The 21,414-nt window shown below is 36.6% G+C and overlaps 1 protein-coding gene across 4 annotated transcripts in view; it reads left to right on the forward strand.

The window, feature by feature from the left end:
- The first annotated feature begins 654 nt into the window (after window positions 1-654).
- Window positions 655-21,414, forward strand: part of ARAP2 (ArfGAP with RhoGAP domain, ankyrin repeat and PH domain 2) — a 136,976-nt gene continuing 116,216 nt past the window's right edge. The window contains exons 1-5 of one of the 4 annotated variants that reach the window (XM_075752342.1): window positions 655-817; window positions 6,720-7,778; window positions 15,378-15,448; window positions 16,369-16,448; window positions 21,213-21,298. In XM_075752342.1, the coding sequence (XP_075608457.1) occupies window positions 6,910-7,778; window positions 15,378-15,448; window positions 16,369-16,448; window positions 21,213-21,298 (1,106 nt within the window). In that variant the 5' untranslated portion in view covers window positions 655-817; window positions 6,720-6,909. Of the gene's footprint in view, window positions 818-1,691; window positions 1,994-6,719; window positions 7,779-15,377; window positions 15,449-16,368; window positions 16,449-21,212; window positions 21,299-21,414 lie in introns of those variants that run through there. The other 3 variants (XR_012835383.1, XR_012835384.1, XM_075752341.1) reach the window with 3 other exon arrangements.

A 21,414-nucleotide genomic window follows, 5' to 3' on the forward strand; every position in this document is an offset into this window, starting at 1 on the left:
GTCCTTGGATTTAATTAGAAAAAATCAGAACTGATGCATCAAGAGGAAGTTGTGTCGGTACACTGATGAAGCATATGAAAGTACTTTTCTGTGTCATTTTGTGGAAGCTGAGTGACAGTCATTCACAGATGTGGGCGAGTTCTTAGAAGTGGGGAAGTTACATGCATTACTGAAAACTTGGTAATTTTATTACTTATTTTTTTTAAAGCAAGTGATTACTCAACACGTATGCCACTACTGTAAGGCTGTAATAGTGCTCCTCGCACCTTGAGCGCCCGCCCTGAGCGCGGCTCCGTTCGGTGCCAGCGGGAAGCCCTTCGCTCGCTGCCCAGGCTGCCGGCTGCCTCCCAGCCCGCGGCTCCCAGGCAGGCAGCGAGCCCCACCGCCACCCGACCCCAGGCTGCGGAAAGGGACGGGACACGGGCGCCTGTGGAGCGATACGCTGGGGCAGCCGTGCTCCCGGAGCCCAAGCCCGCCGCTGCAAGCGGGTTTTCTCCTGACTCCTCAAAAAATATGCTGTCCGGCGAGCACACCCGGAGCACCCGCCCCGCCGGCCCACGCGCGGAGCAGCGGCGCTGCTCGCCCGCGCCCAGGTGCGGCCGCCTCCTCTGGCGGGAGGGAGGGAGGGAGCGAAGGAGCGAGCTGCGCGCCGCGGGCGCGGCTTGCTGGGGAGCAGCGCGGGGGTGGGGTGTGGAGGCAGGCAGGAAGGAAGGAAAGAAAAAGAAAGCAAGAAAGCGAGCCGAGAGCTGGAGAGAGAAAAGAAAGCTGGAGCTGTCTGAAGCCCTGCTCTTCCTTCCCCCCGTGCTGTTTGCCAGAGGTAAGCCAGCCCCCGCGGGGTGAGGAGTTTGCGAGGCAGAGGGCGAGGGCTGCCCGCCTTCTGCCCTGCGCGCGGCGCGGCGGCCTGCGCGGGCGGCTCCCCGGGCCGGGCCCGGCCGCTGCGGGTACGGAGGTTCTCCGCGGGCCGCTGCTGTGGTGCTGCAGCCCCGGTCCCGCCGGCAGCGCAGCGGCCAGCGAAAACCGCACTGCTGGGGAGTAACTTTAGAGTTACCGGCGAGTTGAGGGGTGAGGCGGAGTGATTTGGTACAGGGCATGTCTCAGATGAGTGTCAAGATACCAAGGTTGGAATCTGACAAGGAATAGCTCGTAGGCAGGTAGAAAATAAGGCGTGTATTTTTTTTTCCTGTTTTCTTTTTAGCTTAAATTATTTTAACGGTCTGTATATAAATATCATACTAAGGAATACCATGTTATTATTTATTTATGAGTTGTTTTTATGAAGTTAGGGACAGGCTTCTTAGTTGCCAGTATATTGCTGGAAATTTTATCCCCAAAAAATGCACGAAGTTCACTTTGAGAAAGTTAAAGAGCCACCAGGATGTCCTAGATAGAAAAGAGTGAACGATACAGCACCCACGTGTTGCCACAACATCTTGCTGAAGTGTACTCCACCAATTCCACCTTTAGTTTGCTTATTCATGCCATGCAGTGCCTTACTCCAGAGACTGTCTGCAGGTTGTTCCACTGGAATTTCTTGCAGTATGAGATTTGACTCTGAGGAAGTGAAGGTGGCTGAATTTTTCTCTGGAAGAGAGGTGTTCTGAAATAAACAAAAAGCAAACAAAAACCCCCAAGAACATCTTGACAGAGGATGTGCTTAAAGGTATTTCGTAATTATCCACTATGTTGAACCACACTTAGTAACTTCCTTGCCTTTGGAAGGGGAACAGCTCTGTCGGGGTTGTTGCAATCAGTTATCTTGCTCTGAGTTGACCCGAATGTTAATTCATGAAGTAACCACTTTAAAAAGGTCCTTTGAAAGAATTCTTTTTTTTCGAGTAAGCAGTCACTGTGCTGATTGCATTATGTAGATTTTTTTGAAAGATCTTTAATGATCTACAACATCTTCTAGGCCTGTTAGTCTTGTCAGTTTGTATGCAGTCAAGTACAATGGGAAGATGAAATTCATTACTGGCAGATTTCATTCTGCTCCATGGTAAGTCCTGTTGTAGTGGTTTTTTGTTTTGGTTTGGTTTTTTTACCTGTTTGTTTGGCTCTTAATCTAGTATGTGGTTTAGCAGAAGCTGGGAGCAAGCCTGAACTTGCTTGTATTTGTTGAACTGATTGCTTAAAGTGTGATTATGTTGCTGTGCACTTCTAAAGGTTTGACACTTTCTTCATGCTAGTATCGGTAGTGATCTTAAAATAGGGGAAAAGAGAGCCTCCACTTGAGTGTTTCTATATTCAGCTATATCCTACTGTTCACATATTTCATTATTAAAAGTTAGATTGCTTGCTTGTTTCAGGGTAGATTTGTCCTCTATCTTCCAATCAATGTTGTCAACTTGAGAATCATAGAATGGAAGAATCATAGAATCAGCTGATACGGCTTTTGAGAACATTAGATGCAGGAACTTAGTCTCCGTGGGAGGAAAGGTCTTGAAACTTACGTATTTTTTTCTGTGACAGTGTTGTCAATTTTCTTTTAGTGTGCTATTTAGTTGTCACTTTTAGTGAAACAAAAAACTGATATGTCACTCAGAGTTGTTGTACCTCCTTGTCTAAGCCCCTTCCATAAGATGTGAAAAGGAAGGATGTGAAAATCAGTTTGAAAAGAAGTGTGAGAAACATAATCTTCTATGGAAGAAGGTTGGATGATCTTATATAAGTTTTGCGATGTGCAACACAAATTGCTATTCATCATCTGTCAAAACGTATTTTGTTGGGAGGAAGGCCTGGATGGTTTCCCTTGAATTGTTTTTCCATATAGCAATTTAGATGTTTTACCCTTATTTCTATAAAATTGAATGGTCAAGTGTTTTCCAAGAATCTTGATTTTTGTAACTGCTATGGCATTTTCCTGTTTTTAGTAACCATGTTGAATGACAACTTTTGTCTTGGTTACTCTATACTGGAGAGTATGCTAGTACAGCAAGAATCAGTTTTATCTAAGGAAGACAAATTCCCCTCATGGTTTTTTTTCTTTTTTTTTTTTTTTGGATATTTATTTCTATCAAATATTGTGGGGAAAACCTATTTTGCCTTTCTGCTGAGAGTAAAAGTTTTGTTTTACAGGATGTATGGAACCATGTGAACTAATATTAAAGACCTTTACTTAAACTTGTAGTGGTACAAATATGGATGTGAAAGTGAACGCATGCGTGTAAATGTGTATATATCATGTATATGCAGTACATATCTAGTGCTGTACAAACATTCTTTAGAGTGTGTTATGACTTATTCTGCAGTTAAAGCTATGGAAGAGATTGAATTTTTTTTAATTGGTATTAATTACATTGAAATAGATTAATATATTGGATAAGGTGATCCTTGAGTTCTGCTTTTCTGTATGCTTCTTGAGCTTAAGCCTTTAGTGTGGATAAAACACTGTAATGTAAGACATGTTTCAGTATTTGTCTTCTAGTGTGCGATACAAACATTCACCAATGTGCGTGGATTTGTTTAGCTGTTACTTCATCTGAGTAGTCAAACCAAAACAGGTGTCAGTATCACCCTTTGTTCAGACCCACAAAATACGTGTGACTCTCAACTTAACTGGTATCTAACCAGCTGTAGAGGTAGGCCAGATCTATAGCACGTCTTTATGAATCTTGATGGATGCACTGGCAGCTTCTGCCGTAGATTTCTGCAGAAACAAAAAAATGGCTCAGGCTGCAGCTTCTCGCAGTGCTAGCATTTTGTGGTCAAAATGTCTTCTCAGCGAGCAGTTTCTTCTGTTCTCTGCTATATATTTCATTTACAAAATATGCCACAAAAAGTAATGGTTCTTGCAAATTTGGAAACAAAGTTTGTTCTATGCTAGGTAATCCTCTGCAGTGTTATGTGGTTTATACAGAGATGGCTTAGGATCCAAATAACTGATAATATGTGGCTATTTGAGTTCCTGAAATAGCAACACTGGAGGTGTTCCAGAATAAAGTGTGGGCAAAGCTATTGCAAGTAGAAAAAACAGTATTTAGGCACTGAAAAGAGTGTGTGTGGGTATAAATATATGTATTTATTTATTTATAAACATATAACTAAAAGCTACTTTCCTAAGTGTCATTTTTGTTACTGCTGAAGATGAGGGGATTGAGAGAATGATAGTGTCTGGAAAAACCCACTGTCACCTCAGGGAAAAAATACCCAAACACCACCATGAAACCCAGAACTGCCAAGGGGCTAGAAATAGCTGAGATAACCAATTGCAACTCCAACTTTAAAGCACTTAGACCGATATGCTAACATTGCACAGTTTTTATATACTTGCACATGTGTAGGTTCTCTGGTGTTTCAGTGGGGTTTTATTCATTAATAGTTACATGAAAGACACTGTTCTCTGGCACAAACAGCGTCTGCCTGATACTTTTTGCCCGCTTTAGTAATTTCTGTGCTAATTATTTCTCATTCTGTTCTCAGAATATATATTCAACTTCTTAAGAGACTGTGTAATTGTATTTTTCTGGGTTTAGAGATGGGTGGGGGCCATACTGTTTGTTGAATTTTATCTTTTATGGTTAGAGGCTTACGTGAAGAGCTTCAGGAAATGCTGATGTCTGAAATTTTTAGAGGAACGATGAGTGTTTAGATAAGTACTCAGGTTGGGAAAGGACAAAGTTAAATCTAAAAGCTGATTGTTAATCTGCTTAGCTCAATGCAAGACTTTTTGAATTTAAATGACTTGGGAGTCTTTTAGTGAGGGTTAACTCCCTAACAAACTTCTTCTCTGTTGGGAGGTTGATATCTGATTGGCCTATAGAGTTCTCCCTCTAAAGGGTTTTAATTGTATGAGTTTCATATTCAAGATAATAAGTTACTTCTCAAACTTGTGGACAGTAACCAAAGCTGATAAAAAATATTGCCCCCAAAATGAAGTTAAAGAGATTAGCAAGGATCCAAAGGCTTCTTTTAAATAATGCAACATTTATAGTAAGTGTGCTGTGTTGATTTTTACATCAACTGTAGATTTGTTGATCTTCTTTTTTTTCCTGTTACTATGTCATTTATATTTGTGTATATATATGGTGTAAGTAAAAAGAGGTTTGTTTTTTCCCCTGATTTTGATTACCGCTTTTTGAAAGTGTGGGAGTAATTTACAAAATTTTGCAAGAAAAGACTTCTAGTTATTGAATTAGTTATTTAATAATTTATTTCATAATCATAATAAAGTACAATCAGTAATAGCAGTGATAACAGTTGTGCTTCATTTAGTACATGACTTTAAATTTGTATTTATTTTTATGCAGCTTTGGGGAATGAGGAGGGGCATAAAGATTTATTTATGACTGCTTTTCTGAATAATGACTTAGTTATTCAAAAGATATTGGGGAAATCTTACAGGAAGAGGTTTTATCCTTTATTGGAGGAATTTATACAGTACAAAATTAGGCAATCTTTTAAGCCTCAATTCTAGATTATAAGTAGTTCCCTTTTTGTCAGGAAATATTTTGAAGAATAAGGTATCAATACCTACTACCACGGATATAATCTGGGCATGTGATTTCTTTCCTTTCTAATTGCTACTTAAGTCTTACGCTGTTCTACCGAAGCTGCTCTTTCTTTTCCAGGCTGCTTAAGGCTAGTACCTGCGTGCCAGGACAGCTGCTACAGTCAGCAGGTTTCTGTAAGGCCAAATTACTCTTTATACAGGAAGAGGGAGGTGAAAAAACCTGTTGACTGCTGCTGATCTTAAACCTTCTTTAAAGAGATGTGATTTCACGCTGTCTCAAACACCTTCAGAATGGTAGCTTCTGGATTCTGTAAATTGTGAATTTAGATATGGCCCTTCAGGGGCCCTTCAGAAAGAAGAACTTACATAGGTGGAATCTGGAAAGTGCAAAAGCTGAGTTGGAAAATACTGAGGAAAAGCTGTCACAGGTACTTGAGATACCAAATGTCCCTGGTGTGGAAGCCAACAATTGCCTATGGGGTTATGCCTCTGCTACTGTTTGTGGCCGAGGGAAGACTGCTTCCTTGACAGAGCTGAAAAGCTGGTAGTTACCCGTTTCCAGTTTTCCAGAGCAACGGTTCTTTGAAGGGCCTGATCTGCAAGACTTATTTTGATCACCTCCATAGCTTTCTGACTGTAGTTATTTAAACAATTACCGCACTTCCCTCCCTGCCTCCCTCAATGTGCTCAGAAATGATTCCACCTTTGTAAACTATTTTATTTGTTATGGTACTTGTTCAGTTGGATTCTCAGTTGAAGAGGGCTTGAAGCCACAGTTCACGTAGAATGCACTAGCCAGTCATTTTTCCTTTTTCCCATTAAAAGTCTGTTTCTGTGCTAAAAAGAGTTTAAGGCTCAGAAGATAAGGGAGTAGAAGCCCTATGCTGTAGTTAATTGATGCTCGCATGGGAATGGGAAAGCTTTGGGTTCCATCTCTGGTCTTAGATCACTTCTTCTCCCCCTTATATCCAAGTACTGTGTAATAAGAGTGTGTGTATGTAGATAAGTCGTTCATCTCTTAACTGTTCATCTTAATGCTAACTACTAGGATTATACATTTTAAGACTGTATTACTTTTGCTGAGTTAAGACTTTGATTTCTCTGTTCTCTTTATGCAGGCCAAGATAAAAGGATGGAGAGGTTATGCTGTTTACCCTCTTTGAAATTTTCATATATAAGCAATTTAAAAAGATTACTGTAAAAACGACTGGAAGCCTTTCAAAATTTTATCCAAGATTAATGGGATTTTTTTTATTTTATTTTTTTTCTGTAGGTTTGTAGTCTTTAAAAAAAAAATCAGTTTGAACTGAAGAAACTTGAAGAAGTGTCTTGAAGAAACTGATATTCTCTACTGGCTGGGTGACAACAAATTTAGAGTGCTTTGTTGCTAGCGAATATGCAAGCATCCTGACCGTATTTCTACATGACTGTGTGGGGACAATATTTGGAATGAAGCTGCCATCATGTCATCCACGGGCAATGGCACTAATATTGAAGAATTCTTGGTCAACATTAACTTGGGGCAGTATCTTCCTAACTTTAAAGAATATGGCTATAACGTTGTGACAGATTGTGTGGGAATAAATAACAGTGTGCTTCAGCAAATGGGAGTGTTGCCTACTGGGCACCGTAGAAGGATTCTTAAGCAATTAGACATTGCTCTTTCAAAAATACAAGGAAATTCTGTTTTCCATGAAAATCTAAAACTCAAAGACTTGAAAGGTTTAGAAGAGAAGCAATATTCATCCTCAGATCAGGAGTCTCCAGTAAGCAATTCAAGCGTAGATGGGACTAGCTTGATACCAGCAACGTTGTCAGGACAGCTTCTTAATAAAGCTTACATTGGTAAAGAAAAGTTTGAACTTGCAGAGCAAAACTTACCAGAGGCAAATGACGATAACTTTACAAATTTGGATTTTTCTAGCTTATACCAGAATTCAGCCAGCATACTAAAAGCTATCAATCTAAGTGGAAGTATTACGATGAATACTCAGCCAGATACATCACTGGAAGAAGCTGCTGCATACCAAGCTGATGAGCACTTTGTTGGCTCTTTGGCATTTCATGATCCTCCTTCTTCATTTGCACATTCATGTGAGACAAAATACAGTGAAAACAAACATCTGATGTTTGCAGATGAGGATGATTTATCTGATAGTGAGCCAAATTCTCCATTCTTTAAGTTTAAAGGAGAAATGATAGACAATGACTTATATGATTCTTGTATGCAAAACTGCCTGAAAGAATATCCAAGAGCAAGCCGGTCTTTTATATTAAGGCATCGACCTGTACCAGAAATTCCTAAATCAAGTAAAGATCAAGCTTCATCAAGGTAACTGCTGTTTTGTTTTTTTTGGGTTTTTTTTTTTTTCCCTAATGAAAAATCACTATCATTGTAGAAATTATGGTTTGGGGTTTCTCGTGGTTGTTTATGTAATATTTTGTGATTTTATTTTTTTTTATATGTACTGTAAATACACTGGATCTGGAATGAATGTTGCCAAATTAACTTGCATCAAAGCTTAATCCTCCTTCAGTTAAAAGTTCAAATGATAGTATAAAGGGAAATTTTAGAAATAACCTCCCCCATCATCTCTGCGTCTACTTATTTTCAAAGAAAGAAATCTTTATTGCTTCAGATATAACCCTGGTTAAAAAACAACTATATCAAGCATTTTTTAAACTTAATCTGCATGTTGTTAAGATGGGGAAGAATGAAAATGCACAAGTGTAACAAAACCAAGATTGAAAAATTGAGTTGAGTCTATTCCAAACCAAAACATTGCTAATAATATTAATTAGCCCTTAGCTCCTGTGTCTGATGAAATTCAGATCCATCACAGGAAAATGATGACAAAATGGTGATTTCAAGAGGGCTAAAAATTCACCGATAAGTATAAAAATCTTTTTTTATGATGAGACAAAAGTTACTGTGAAACTAAGATACAACCTGAATACTTGTGTAACTTTTAAGATTCTACCTTTCAAGAGATACTTAGAAAATACAAGTTTATTATTTTTATATATGTAACTTACAAGAAAGATCTAGGAAGTTTTACACTACTACACATATTAATGTGGTGTAATCTAAAAAGTGGGGCAAAATTTAGAAAAACCTTCTTGTCTGTTTTGTGCATTGTATAGTGTAGCCACCTTGTAAACAAAGCAAGATGTGTCTGAGATGATTGCATGCATGGGCATAACGAGACGATTACATGAGAATCTTTAAGACTCAGCCTTAAAGCACATGAATTTTATATGTAACTATAAATACGTATTTTTTTTGTTTTAAATTTTAAGAGGAGGAAATTACATTATACTGTGGGTTTAAAGCAGAGACTTACTTCAAAATGGCTCTTAGATTTTTCTAAACTGATGGTCATTTAACTGTTCACTCAGAGAATGAATGCAACTAGTTTGTCATAATAGATGTTGGCTTTTGCGGATGTTCTCATAGTAACAAAACCTTAGACTTTAATGATGCTTGTAGAATAAAATGGGGGGGCGGGGGGTGGGCATTCCCGCACATAAGAAGAAGTGGAGGAAAGGGGAAAGAAAGAAAGGACAGATGTGTAAGGTTTTCACAGTTTATGGAATCTTTGTAAGGATAGTCCTGTGCAGCACTGGTGAGAGTAGTATTGGATAGAGTCCAATAAAGTTTGTTATGGTAAATTGCATAGAAGAGTTTGAATGTGTTTCAAAATATTCATGTGATGTGGGTGTGGATTTTTCTTCCTTCAAAATGGTTGAGTTCATAATTTGAATCCACAAATTAGTGAGCAGCACTTATTGTCTTGAATAAGCATTAGTTGTAGCTTGTCTTGCAAAAAATATGATGGAATGTGGAGGAAAAGGTCTGATGTTAGAACTTAACTCCAGGTCTATCTTAATAAAAGTTATAGTTTTTGAATGTTAAAAATAATAGGCACTGAATGTGCAGTTGATCACAATATTACAGATTATGTAAATGAAGAATATCTCCCCACAGATTAATTTGTGATATTTTTGGTTCTGTTAGTGATAAGGTTTGACTAAGGTTTTACTGGTCATGCTGGTTAAGCGTCCTAAACAAAGAAGAAAAATTAATGCAAAGACATATGCAAAGTTTTGTCAGTGTAGCCATTTCCAAATTATTAGATTGCACTCTTTTTAGTCTGTCTCTTTTTTTTCTTTTTTCTTTTTTCTTTTTTTCTTTTTTCTTTTTTCTTTTTTCTTTTTTCTCTTTTTTCTTTTTCTCTCCTTTTTCTCTCCTTTTTCTCTCCTTTTTCTCTCCTTTTTCTCTCCTTTTTCTCTCCTTTTTCTCTCCTTTTTCTCTCCTTTTTCTCTCCTTTTTCTCTCCTTTTTCTCTCCTTTTTCTCTCCTTTTTCTCTCCTTTTTCTCTCCTTTTTCTCTCCTATTTCTCTCCTTTTTCTCTCCTTTTTCTCTCCTTTTTCTCTCCTTTTTCTCTCCTTTTTCTCTCCTTTTTCTCTCCTTTTTCTCTCCTTTTTCTCTCCTTTTTCTCTCCTTTTCTCTCCTTTTTCTCTCCTTTTTCTCTCCTTTTTCTCTCCTTTTTCTCTCCTTTTCTCTCCTTTTCTCTCCTTTTTCTCTCCTTTTTTTATTTTTTCTGTTTTTTTATTTTTTTTCTTTTTTTTTTTTTATTAAACCACTAGCTATGCCTGGAAGGGACATGTCTGAGACTGTTTTGTATTTATCTTGTCTTTTTCATCTGCATATCTCAGCAGTTAGAAACATCATTAGCGAGTTTATGCAGGCCCTAAATGCAGAGTTTTCCCAGCACTTACAAGTTTCTTTTAGATTGTTGAAAGAAGTCAATATTAAATATTGTAATACAATTGTTTGATTGAACAGATAGGGAAGCAAAGATTCTTTGCAACAATTAAGAGATTTTTGTGTACCTTAAAAAATGTTTCATCAGTGCCTTCTAAATCACCAAAAAATTGTACTTATTGAAACTTAAGTATAAACCTCTTTCAGTAGGGAGTAGCTTTACATTAACTTTAGTAGAGTGATTATCATATAATAAAGCTATTCCTGCTGAGCTGAAATGGGAATCTCATCCTAAAAGACAACAATGACTAGCTACTAAAAGAGTACTCAATGTCTTTAGAGAAACAATCATCCAGTAGAGAGAATATGCTATATTTGTAGTCTTCCCACCATTGAAGTAAATCCTCCAAATCCCAGTCTATTAGTGATTGATATGTGACTGGGTCACTAACTTCATTACCCACCATTTTGATTTGTGAGCTCCAGCTTATTTTCTTCATCTTTATGCTCCAGTTATAACAATATGGAAATCTTGAAGGACAAGCAGCAGTCTGTCTGAGGAAGATCAAGGCTAAACCAGAACTTCAAAACAGAACTTAAACTTCACAGAAATGATCTTGATAACCTTGCTGGGTGTTTGGTTTCGTTTTTTAGAGGCAAATAATTAATACAGAACTTTAAAATGTCATCTTGCAGCATCTTTAACCTCAGGAAAGATTGCGTCTGTCTTACAGAATTGCATAGACAAACATTCTCAACTGACTTTCATTGATAGGCACTGCTTTCATCCATACTACACTGTGCGAGAGAAATCCTGGTGAAATCTTCTGGGAAACTCAACATTTCCTTCTAGTCGTGCCTGCATATTAGTCATTAAATATTTATGCAAGGAAATGCTTTTCTCATGATCTCCTATGTGCCTTCCGTCACAAAAAGTTCATACGGTGGTGACGGTGTCACTTCTTATTACTAATAATGTGCTTGCCTCTCTTGCAATTATATCTGCTTCCCTGTGCCCCACTTGTGCTCCTGGGTCTTGTCTGTAGCAAAGCACGCTGTCAGCTGGTAAGACGCTGTAGCATTTTAGAGGTTGGAAATATTTTGGTTTTCTTTGTTCTTTGAAGTATATGTGTCATCACTGTAGTACTGAAGGGTGCAGAGTTAAAAAAAACAAAAACCCAAAAAGTGACCATTACACAGCGTTCTTGATAGGTTATTGTGCAGATTTTACTTGTGTTTTTGGTTGATCAATATTGAAGTGATGTGTAGTTATGCTACATTCTTGTCAGCTAGACTTTGCCTTCTTATGGTTTTGTGAGCTCTCTGTTGGTACCTTTAGAGTGATCTTTACTAATTCTGTATTTAAAAGCACTGGAATTGTTAAGGGGATTGCAAATAATTTTCTAAAATTGTCTAATAAAGACGTTATGGATGCAGATTATTTCAAAGTCATAACCCTTTCTGAGGCCCTGAATTCTGTATTTGTGAGCAGTCTTAAATTTTTAGTGTGGTTCCCCAGTTATGTTGTGGAACAGAGCAAAGGGTTAAACAGAGTGGATTGGAAGTTTTGTTGTCCCTCTTGATACTTTTGGCCTAAGTTACTTCTTCCATACAGACGAGTGAAAAATTGAGGCTTTCGTAAGACAAAATAATGAAAGGAATGCAGTGGATGGAGCTAACCACTGACATGCCTTTAGCACCTGATTAAAGACAGTAAGTATAGAGGTAGTTCTAGAGGCTTTGGATGCTTTGGACCATGTCATTTAGTAGTCGCTCTTAGGTGAAATAGCTACTGTTGCATCATTCAGAGCAGCAATCTGTTCAAAGAAAAGCTTAAGCAGACTTATAACATGGTAGACCCATTTGTTATACAGAATGCTGCACAGATAAAGTTTCAAGCTGATGAAGTCTATATACTTTTAGATTTTTTCATATCCCCCAACTTTGTTACTTGCATTGTTCAGTAGTGGGATTGCTCTGATTGTTTATTAAAAGAAATAAGAAGAAATAGACCAAAAATAGTTCTGGAAATATGCTGTGTTTGGGGGAAAATATAAATAAATACAATAGATTATGGTACTTGGCCTGAGCAGGCAAAGTTCGTTTTCTGCAACCGCAGTCCTATGCTTGAAACTTCTTGCTTGATGCTGATATTTTTTAGATTCCATTTCTTAATATATTGGTGGTCGAGATTGCTAACGAGGTACCCAGGCTAGAGCTGCTGTCTCTCTCTGCTCCGTGTTCTGGCACACAAAGCAAATTTTTAAGGAGAGAGTTGTTCTCGCTCTTTTCCCATGGACAAGCATCGCCATTAATTTACCTATGCAATCTGTCTGTGAACCCCAAAGCTCTAACACAGCGTGCTAGAGCACTTTTGACATATTTGCATTATGCGACGGTTAGATCTTGAGATAGATAGAAATGAAAACATGTTTTGAATGAGTTTGAAAACAAAAGCGCCATTCATTTGAAACACTCAGCAGATGAATGCCAGTAAAGACTCTGAAGCACTGACTTCCCTCCCTCACTGTATTTGGAGGTGACAGGAGCATATTGAATAAAACAGCTCAGCCCAGTGCTAAGCTCTCACCTTTCCAGTCTCTCAGCCTTTAGCAAGACCAGTCGCTGCCTCATCACACCCTTTCATCCTGTTTGTGCATAAGGACAGGGCTGTGGGGAAGAGTATGCAGCCTGATCTGCTTCCAGCCCCTCTTAATATATGAAAATAGTGGGTCTTAATCTCCACGGTTATAACAAAGTGATAATTTAATTGAAATTAGTATTACATCCTTGTAAAATGGGCACACCTTGTGATTGGCAGACTGTGTGCACTAACCTTCCTATAAAGAACAAAATAAAGAAGATTAATGATCTGGAGAGGTATTAAATTTTGGAAATGGTTAAGAAAAGTCATAGATTTGTGTAAATATAAGATTTTTTTCAATCTTATTTGCCTCAGTCTTCAGTATTTTTCTGTCTCTTTATTGAGTTTGTACAATAACTATTCTATTGAGCATCGACAAATTATTATCATATCTTATACTATATGTTGTTTGTTATACATAATCTTTCAAAGTAAGCTTGTTCCATTTATTTTATATCTTGAGATAGTTTTTACTTGACATAGGTTAAAACTTTCTTTTCTAAAAATGATGAAAAGGTTTTATTTTTAATTGCTGGAAAAAAAGACTACAGTTTGCTTATTAGCAGGTTTTCTTCCATGTATATACATTCATGTAGGTACATAATCAAAAAAGAATACAAGTCCTGAAAAATATATGAATTAAAAAAATGCAGATCTTTGTAAGCTGATTTATTATATTTTTATTTCCTATTTTATCTTTACTCGCTACTATTACCCACTTTTAAATCCATCCACCCTGAAACTAAGCCAATGACTCACTGTTTTACATGAGGAAGAAAACCATCTTAAAAGCTCTTTGAGTCAAAGCTGCTTATCTGTATCTCTAATTTATTTTAATTCTATTAATACCCTTAGAAACCCCCAACCTAACAACAAGAAATCTGGTCTGTGGTGAAAAAGTTGAGGGTTTTTTGTACGCATTCCAGGTTCTTTAAAATCAGGTTCGTACAAAGTTAGTTTGCTAATGTAGCTTCAAAAGATGTAACTATATCAATTTTAGTAAAATGTATGAAGAAACACAGACTTTTAAAGTACTTGCTTTAAAACTTTGCTTTACATTTTTTTGTAATTACAACTCGGGTGAATAAACAACTGTGGGACTTAGGCTGTGATGTGCCTTAACTGGCCAAACTCACCCTGTTTTCTAAAACCAGGTTTCAGAAAATGCCATTGAGAAACTTAATTGATATAACCTGGATAACACTTGAAATTTCAAGTAACTTTATAAGGTGCGCCTTCTGTTTTAAATTTAATCCAGTAATTTGTTTGAGGCAGATTACGGCACGGATTAAAAAAGGTAGGAAATAGTAGTTCATCAGTGTATGCCTTCTGTCATAGAGAAACATCAGCCTGTAATTCAAGTAATTCAACTTGGACTTCATGGGACAGTATTTCTGAAGTTTTGAATATAGATAATCTTAAAAGAATAAAATTTCTCAATATGTCTGGGGAAACAAAAATTAGGAATATTGATATTTTTAGTAAAACATACTTATCTTTGGCTTTGAAGATAGAGGACCTGCAAAATGTTAGAACTTCAAGGATCTTGTATGGGATTTATCAATCAATGAATATTCTATAAGGATGCACAAGGATCTGTATCACTGTTATTTCAAGCAGAGAAAATGAAGTAAGAGGAAAAAATACTAATTTTTAAGGTTAATGAGAAATCACAGCTTAGCTGAAAACAGCTCTAATACAGACTGCTTGAGTAGTGAAGATGGGTTAGAAATGTACTACTTCAGGCATATTTTTTCCTGTGTTGTTGTTTAAGCTGCTGTCTCAGCCTGAAATCTCAATAATATTAATAGTAGTAGTAATGATAATAATTAAAAAAATGTGATACTTAGCAGCATTATGAGTGCCACTATACATGAAATTGCTGAAATACTTGGGGGCCAGCACAACACCAATAATAAAATAATTCTTTTGTTGTATATGGGAATATATTCTTACTGATCTACAAAATCTGCAGTGGTAGTCACAGGCATTTTCAATGCAATCTTGTTTATGTCTCAGAAAACTTTCTGGGAAAAAGTTCACTTTAGGAAAGTAATTTTTTATTATTTTTTTTTCAGTGGTTAAGAGTATGTTTTGTCTGGATTTCTATGCCCAGGCTCCCTTTGAGCTTAACATTAAATCAGATTTTCATAGTACCTCCTTCTTCAAATATAGTCATTGGTAATCAGTGCGAGGGAGAAGAGAAGATAAAGGATGGGGGAAGAGTGGAAGATCTCCATGCTTCCCAGCAATCTAAATGTATCATAAGGTCAATTCAAAACAAACAAAAAAACCCAAAACCCAAACTCAAGATGTGTGCTAGGATCAGAGAAGTATTCATTGTCATAAAGGGAGGAAAAGACATTGTTGACTTTTAGATCAGAAAATTTCTCAAAAATTAAAATTGACTATTTCTGTATTTGTATATAATTTTAGTGGTTTAACTCCATAAGATTTTTTTTGCTCCATTTCTGGGAAATTTCACTTAATGTTTTCATTTTGTGCTTTGTTTTGTTCAAGTTCCCTTCAAAAAAGAAGAAATGTGGATCTTGCAAATATATCTTGCACTGGAAGGCAAATTTCACAAAACAGTGAGTTAAACATGTTGATATTCACATTTTGAAGATTGAGGAAAAAAACAAACCTCAGACCAAAGTTGTCTAAAATGAGTATTGCTTATTTTAAGAAATATTGGGCATCTGGAAGGTCTGGAAAAAGTGATTATGTAATAGCAGAGCATTTAACCACTTCTGCATTTTTACTTAGTTTTTGTTTGTGAACTAATAAAAAGAAAATTAGAAAATTCAGTCTTTAAGCCTCATTTATTTTAATATACTTTTTTAGACTACAGTGTTTTGAGTTTCTAAGATTAGATCCAGATTTTTTTAAGCAGAGTTAGCTTTTTCTTGAAAGATATAAGGACCATATTCCTGACTAATGTAGCTTCATTTGTTAGTGCTTGTAGCTGCAGGAAATAACAGGAAATTAATTGTATTAAATAGTTTACTGGAAGAATTTAAGTCTTGTGCGGTCAGTTGTAAACAAAAGTTCTTTCATACTCTCGTGGTATGTCTTGTTTGAAGTGATGCGTATTAATTTCAAGCAAATACTTGGTGACAAACTGAAGATTGTGCACAAATGAGTTTTTGTGGTTTTTGAAGTCAGAATAAAGGACGCTTTGGAGTTATTTCTCCTAAAAGTATGCAACATAAGTTGTGGGTTTTGTGTGGGGTTTTTTTTTATCTTGATGCAGGGTAGGAAAGAAGAAAATGCCTGTATGCAGGATATATCCAAGTTATGTAGTAATTGTGGTAGTATCTGAGTAGGTAGTGTCTGAGGGGAAAAATGTGTCTAGAGTTCAGTTAGAGATGGGAAACTGTTTCTTGTTCTTCATATTTTTCTGAGAAGGACAGAGAAATCACAAGCAAAAAAATGATATCCCTTGTTAATTTCATTAGCACTTTGGTAGAGCATTGCACTGTATGACTCTGTTTTGTTTTTTTGCTTAAAGAAACTTTCACAGAAGAAAAGCCACCCATCATCTCACCATATGGGGAAACCTTCATTTGTGACAACCCTAAAGGTGCTAAAGTAAGTTGAGAATCTGGATATAAATAGTCTATCTTCACTTTAATGTTCATGTTAAGTGTTTTATATTGCCTTTAATTCTTTTTCCCCTCTACTTTTTCAGTTCCCAGTACCTTTTCTGTCGTTTTAGGTACATGCAAAAGGTTTATAGTGTAAATATTTGTGGGCTGCTGGCTTTTCTTAATATTGAGATAAACTTTGTACTGTTCAATAGTAATAGGAAGCTGTGATGTGTGTTGGTTAGGGTTTTTTTTGTTTCGTTTTTTTAAACAACAGTACAGATGACTGACTTTTTTAATGCCCAAAGCTGCCATATCAAATGCAAAACAATCAGTTACAGGTAATTGCAGACTACTTTGATGCCTTCCTTTTACCCTCTTAGGTACAGTGGAATATTGTAATATTTTGTGCATAAGTGAGGTTAACTCATGGATAACCATTAGAATTAACTAGTAAAGGTAAAAGTGGCTTTTCTGTCTTCAATAATTGCAGATCAAGACTGGGCGTTTCTACACAGGCTTGTGTATGTCCTGTGAAAGCAGCTTAAATGTTAGCTTAGATGGTCACTTTCAGCCATAGCCTTTTTTAATTCCTGTGTATGAAAGTTTTCAGGACTTCTGATATTTTTCATGCACCCCCTAAACTTGCTGCATACCCAGAAAGTCACTTCTTTTGTAGGATTCTCTGAAGTGAACATTTTTGTTGGGGTCAGTAATTAATGGTGTGAATGCTGTAGATGACATGTGGAGAGACTTCTGAATCATGTAAGGTCTGGGAGGCAAATTATCTTGGTGAGGCATCCGCCAAATGCCATGAATCCCAGCTCCTTCTTCCGTCTCAGCTGGATGCAGACCAGAATTGTTGGTTCTGTGATTGCTTATACTTGTCCCAGCCAATCTCAAGCCACCGAGTTAGAGAAAACAGCAAATTATTCTTAGTTTCTGTCCTGGTCTTCACTCTAATGTTTCACTTTTTAAACTGTTGACTAAAATGAAAGCTACTCAAATGGAGTCTAGGATATTTTTTTCCAAATCTAATTTTTTAAGAATTGTTCAGTGAAAATAAGTGCTTCAAATTCCATCCTCTAATGGATGTGGATTTAGAGGCATAAAAATGATCTCTACTTTTGGTGTGTACTTTCTTTTCTTTAGAAATATGCTTTTTTTTTTTGTTGACTTTTTAAGGAGGCATGCATAAATTCATGTCTTGTTTCTCCTTCTAATTCTTATCTGTACACAAAAGTGACTTTTGAGCTTTTGTTTTCTTTCCTTGTGTACAGTGTCTTGTCTGTGCCAATGTCTTTAAAAATTAAAAATTTAACTTTTTTTGTAATTAGTTCAATGGCATAAGAAGGTTTTCCAGAAAAATTTCCCTAGCCGCCTTGTTACTTCGTAGCATTATTCTGCATGTTTCATTGAAAAGGTTATAAAAAAGCATACACAGGAAGTTTGTCAGCAGTCTTTCTTATCTTATAAAGGCACCAAATACAAAAATACCATGCTGTTAAACTGGATTAACTGCTTTAAATAAAATTGCTATTTCTGCTGGTTGTAGAATCATGATTAATGCAGTATATTATAACATGCTTTCCCTGATCTGAAGATTTGGATTTTAAGTATCAGTTACATGAAAGTGAACGGTTTTTTGAGTTATATTTATCACATGCCTGTTGGAAACTTCATAGTTAATTTTGATTCCGTTAGAACTTAATTGCAGACAAAGGTCATGAGGAACCATAAAACAAAGGTCTTAAGATAGATTTCACTTTCAGATTTTTTTTCAGTAGACATCTAGTATCCTAGAAACAAATAAGAAAGTCTGAATAACACTGTAAATTATCTGAGATTTTAGGGCTTGTAACTGCTGCTTCATTTTAAGAGGTAACCTCACATGAGAATATAGTTTTTCTATATACAAGAAAACATAGCAAATTGTTATACTGACTGAAGTTTGTTCTAAGGGCTTGTAAGTTGGCCATTACCCTTCTTCCTGTTTCATTGGTGTACAGAAGAAAAGGCTTCGATAGGCTTTTATAAAGGGCGTGTCTGTAGAAATAGGTAATGAGTCACTGCAGACTGGAGGTAAGTGAGCATGAGAGAACAAGGAATTACGGTTATAAAGAAAATATGCCTTTGACTTAGGTCAGGAAGAAAGACAGCTAGAAGCAGAAACCTCAAAAGGGCAACCTGAAGAAAGAACATTTTTTTAGTATTTATTTAAAAACAACATAACTAAAAATCCAAATGTTTTAGAGCTGATTTATTGTTGTGTCCAACTGAAGAGTCAAGTATTTTAGAATTCCTTCACAGAAAAACTGAATTCTAATGAATTCAGACCTCTAGAGTAAAGTATTGGCTTTATTTCTTGCTGTAGCCTGTCAGACTAAATTAAACATGCATATTGAGTTCAGTAAACTATGTGAGCTCCAAAGCATTGTGATACTGTGGAATGCTGGCCAGATTGCAAATTTTAACACTTTAAAATAAGAACCCTTCATATTTTGAAAGGAGGAATTTGTCTTTATGGCCCTGTTATAAAATTGTATTGCTAAACCATGGTTCAAGAATCAGCCTGAGGAGAGCTGTGTGACATTAATAGAAGACTAGGGCAATGTCTGTTAAGGAAGATGCCTGTCCTGAGTGGTGTTGAGTCTTTGTTTAATATTCCCTCAGTCCCAGTACTCTTCATGCAGTCCATGTTTTAGCATTCAACTTTCCTGACTTGCTGTTGTGATCAAGACTGCATCTTAAAAAAAAAAAAAAAAGCTAAAACCAAAAATGCATCTGAATTATTTCCCAATAGAAAATACAAGATTTTTATACAGGGCTGCAAGCAGGCAGTTCCATCTCTCTGGGATCCAGAAGCCAGATTTCTTCCTTAAGGATAGGTGCATAAGAACAGTGCATATTTAGAGGCAGTTTCTGTGTAGAGTATATACCTATCTCTTAAGAAATACTTCTCTTATAAAGGGGTCTACAGGAGAAAATGCTGCTGCTAACTACCTTTGTATAATACCTCAGAGATTTGCGGGAGGTGGGAGTTTTGTCTCATCTTGAGTCTGAGCATCTTGCAGAGTAATTCTGTAAACAACACTTTGGAAATGTTTGGGATTTAATTTGGGTGAAACGTGTCTTTGTGAGCAAACAGAACTTCCTGTCCCCACAACCTCTCTTCGTTTGTGGACTTCTACATTTTTAAAATCTACTAGAAATAGATACACATTTCTTGATTATTGCTTGGAAATTCTCAGGCTCTGTGAATTCACTTGCCCAAGTGCTGGAGATTGTAGAGTGGGCACAAGCAGGACATAGAGGTGTTATACTAATGGTTCGTGTGAGGGAGGAAGAGGTACTACCACATAGCTTCAGTGGGTATGATTTGCGGTTGCATCCTGATAAGCAAATGAAGATAAAAGGCGCTGACCATGTTTACTGTGCAGATGCTTCCTGAGTGATATATATTAGCCTCTTGACGATTGCATAGAAGTGGGACACTGCCATTTCCCCTCCTTTTGTGATGTTCCAGTCAATCCAAGCATTTGATAAGCAGTGGACAGATTGCTTTTGAGTTTTCCACTGAGTTTGTTTGCAAGGTGCATGGGTGTTTTATTTTTAAATTTTTTGGTCTAATCCTTGGTGTTACAACATAGTTAATAGTGTGGTGTGTGGGTGGTAGTGGTGGGTGGTGGTTGTTTTTTGGTGGGTGTTTTTTTTTAGAATGGATCTGGCTTGCAGAGGAAAGCAGACTCTTCTCCTAGCTTTATCCTAGCAGCAGGCTGTGATTTCCACAATTTTTGCTGCAGTATACACAGACTCTGCTTTGGGCTATGTGCTTTTTTAAGCTTGCCTTTTCATGTTGCCAAGGTACAGCCCTCAAGTACAAGATGAGGTACTGCTGCTCAGAAAATAAATGGCAACTGTTGTGAAGGCTTATCCACTTTTTTTTCTGCCACCCTTCAGCTTTATGACATACACAGCAAAGCTTAAATGAGAAAATTAAAATGCTTCATTCAGAAGGTACCAAGATGTTCGTTTTAGTTTGTTGTTTTTCAAAGGAAGAACGACAAGTATTGAGAAGTTTAGTAATGCAATATGATTGTCAGATCAAGTTTAGGAAGTGTGTAATGTAATGTTCCTGAACAGTGTTAACCTTGACATTTTGTACACTGCAGGTAGTTTGTGATCAAGATTTCTAAACAAATATTAATAAATGAACCTTTTAGGAAGAAGAGCTTGGCAAGAAAGTGCGAGTTATATTCAATATGACTTAGTTCAGTCTTACTGTAGGAATTTGAATTCACAATTATTTTATCTTTATTGTACTGTGAAGGCTGTACATTTAATTCAGAGATGAAGTATTGATATAAAAGATAGGTTAGCAGTGGCAAATCATAAGTGGTATATTTAACATGCATGCAACACGTGGCTCTTGAGGTTACAAAATTACAGGGTAAAAATAATATTCAGTTGTGCCTCAAGAAAAATCAGATTGCTGATATTTCTGTGCACTGAATTTCTTTAATTTGTATCGGGTATTTTGGACTATGCTAGAATGTTTTATCGGAGTATTATTATTATTTAAAATGAAAATATTAAAAATAACATTTCTTGAAATACTTTTAAAAACATCTTTCAAATGCATATTTGAAAATGTGGCAAAGACTAGCTTTGCTAGTTAGGCTGTTTGTGTGTGATTTATGTCTATGGAAATTTAAACATCACTTACTACTTCAGTACAAATGTTGGTTACAATATATTTCTTTTCTAGGAACTTCATGGAGATGAATTCCTGGCTTGTGAAAATAAATTGGATCTAGGAATGAATGAAGAGTTTTCTTCTTACAAGAATTTACGGTATTAAATAAGAATTATAGAGAAATTCACAGTATCAAAGCATAAAGAGGACAGTAATTTACTGATTTCACAAGTAGATCTCTACCTCTAAAGGCACAACCATGACTGTATTTATT

The sequence above is a fragment of the Balearica regulorum genome, chromosome 4, assembly GCF_011004875.1.
Source record: "Balearica regulorum gibbericeps isolate bBalReg1 chromosome 4, bBalReg1.pri, whole genome shotgun sequence".
In the NCBI taxonomy this organism is placed as follows: Eukaryota; Metazoa; Chordata; class Aves; order Gruiformes; family Gruidae; genus Balearica; species Balearica regulorum.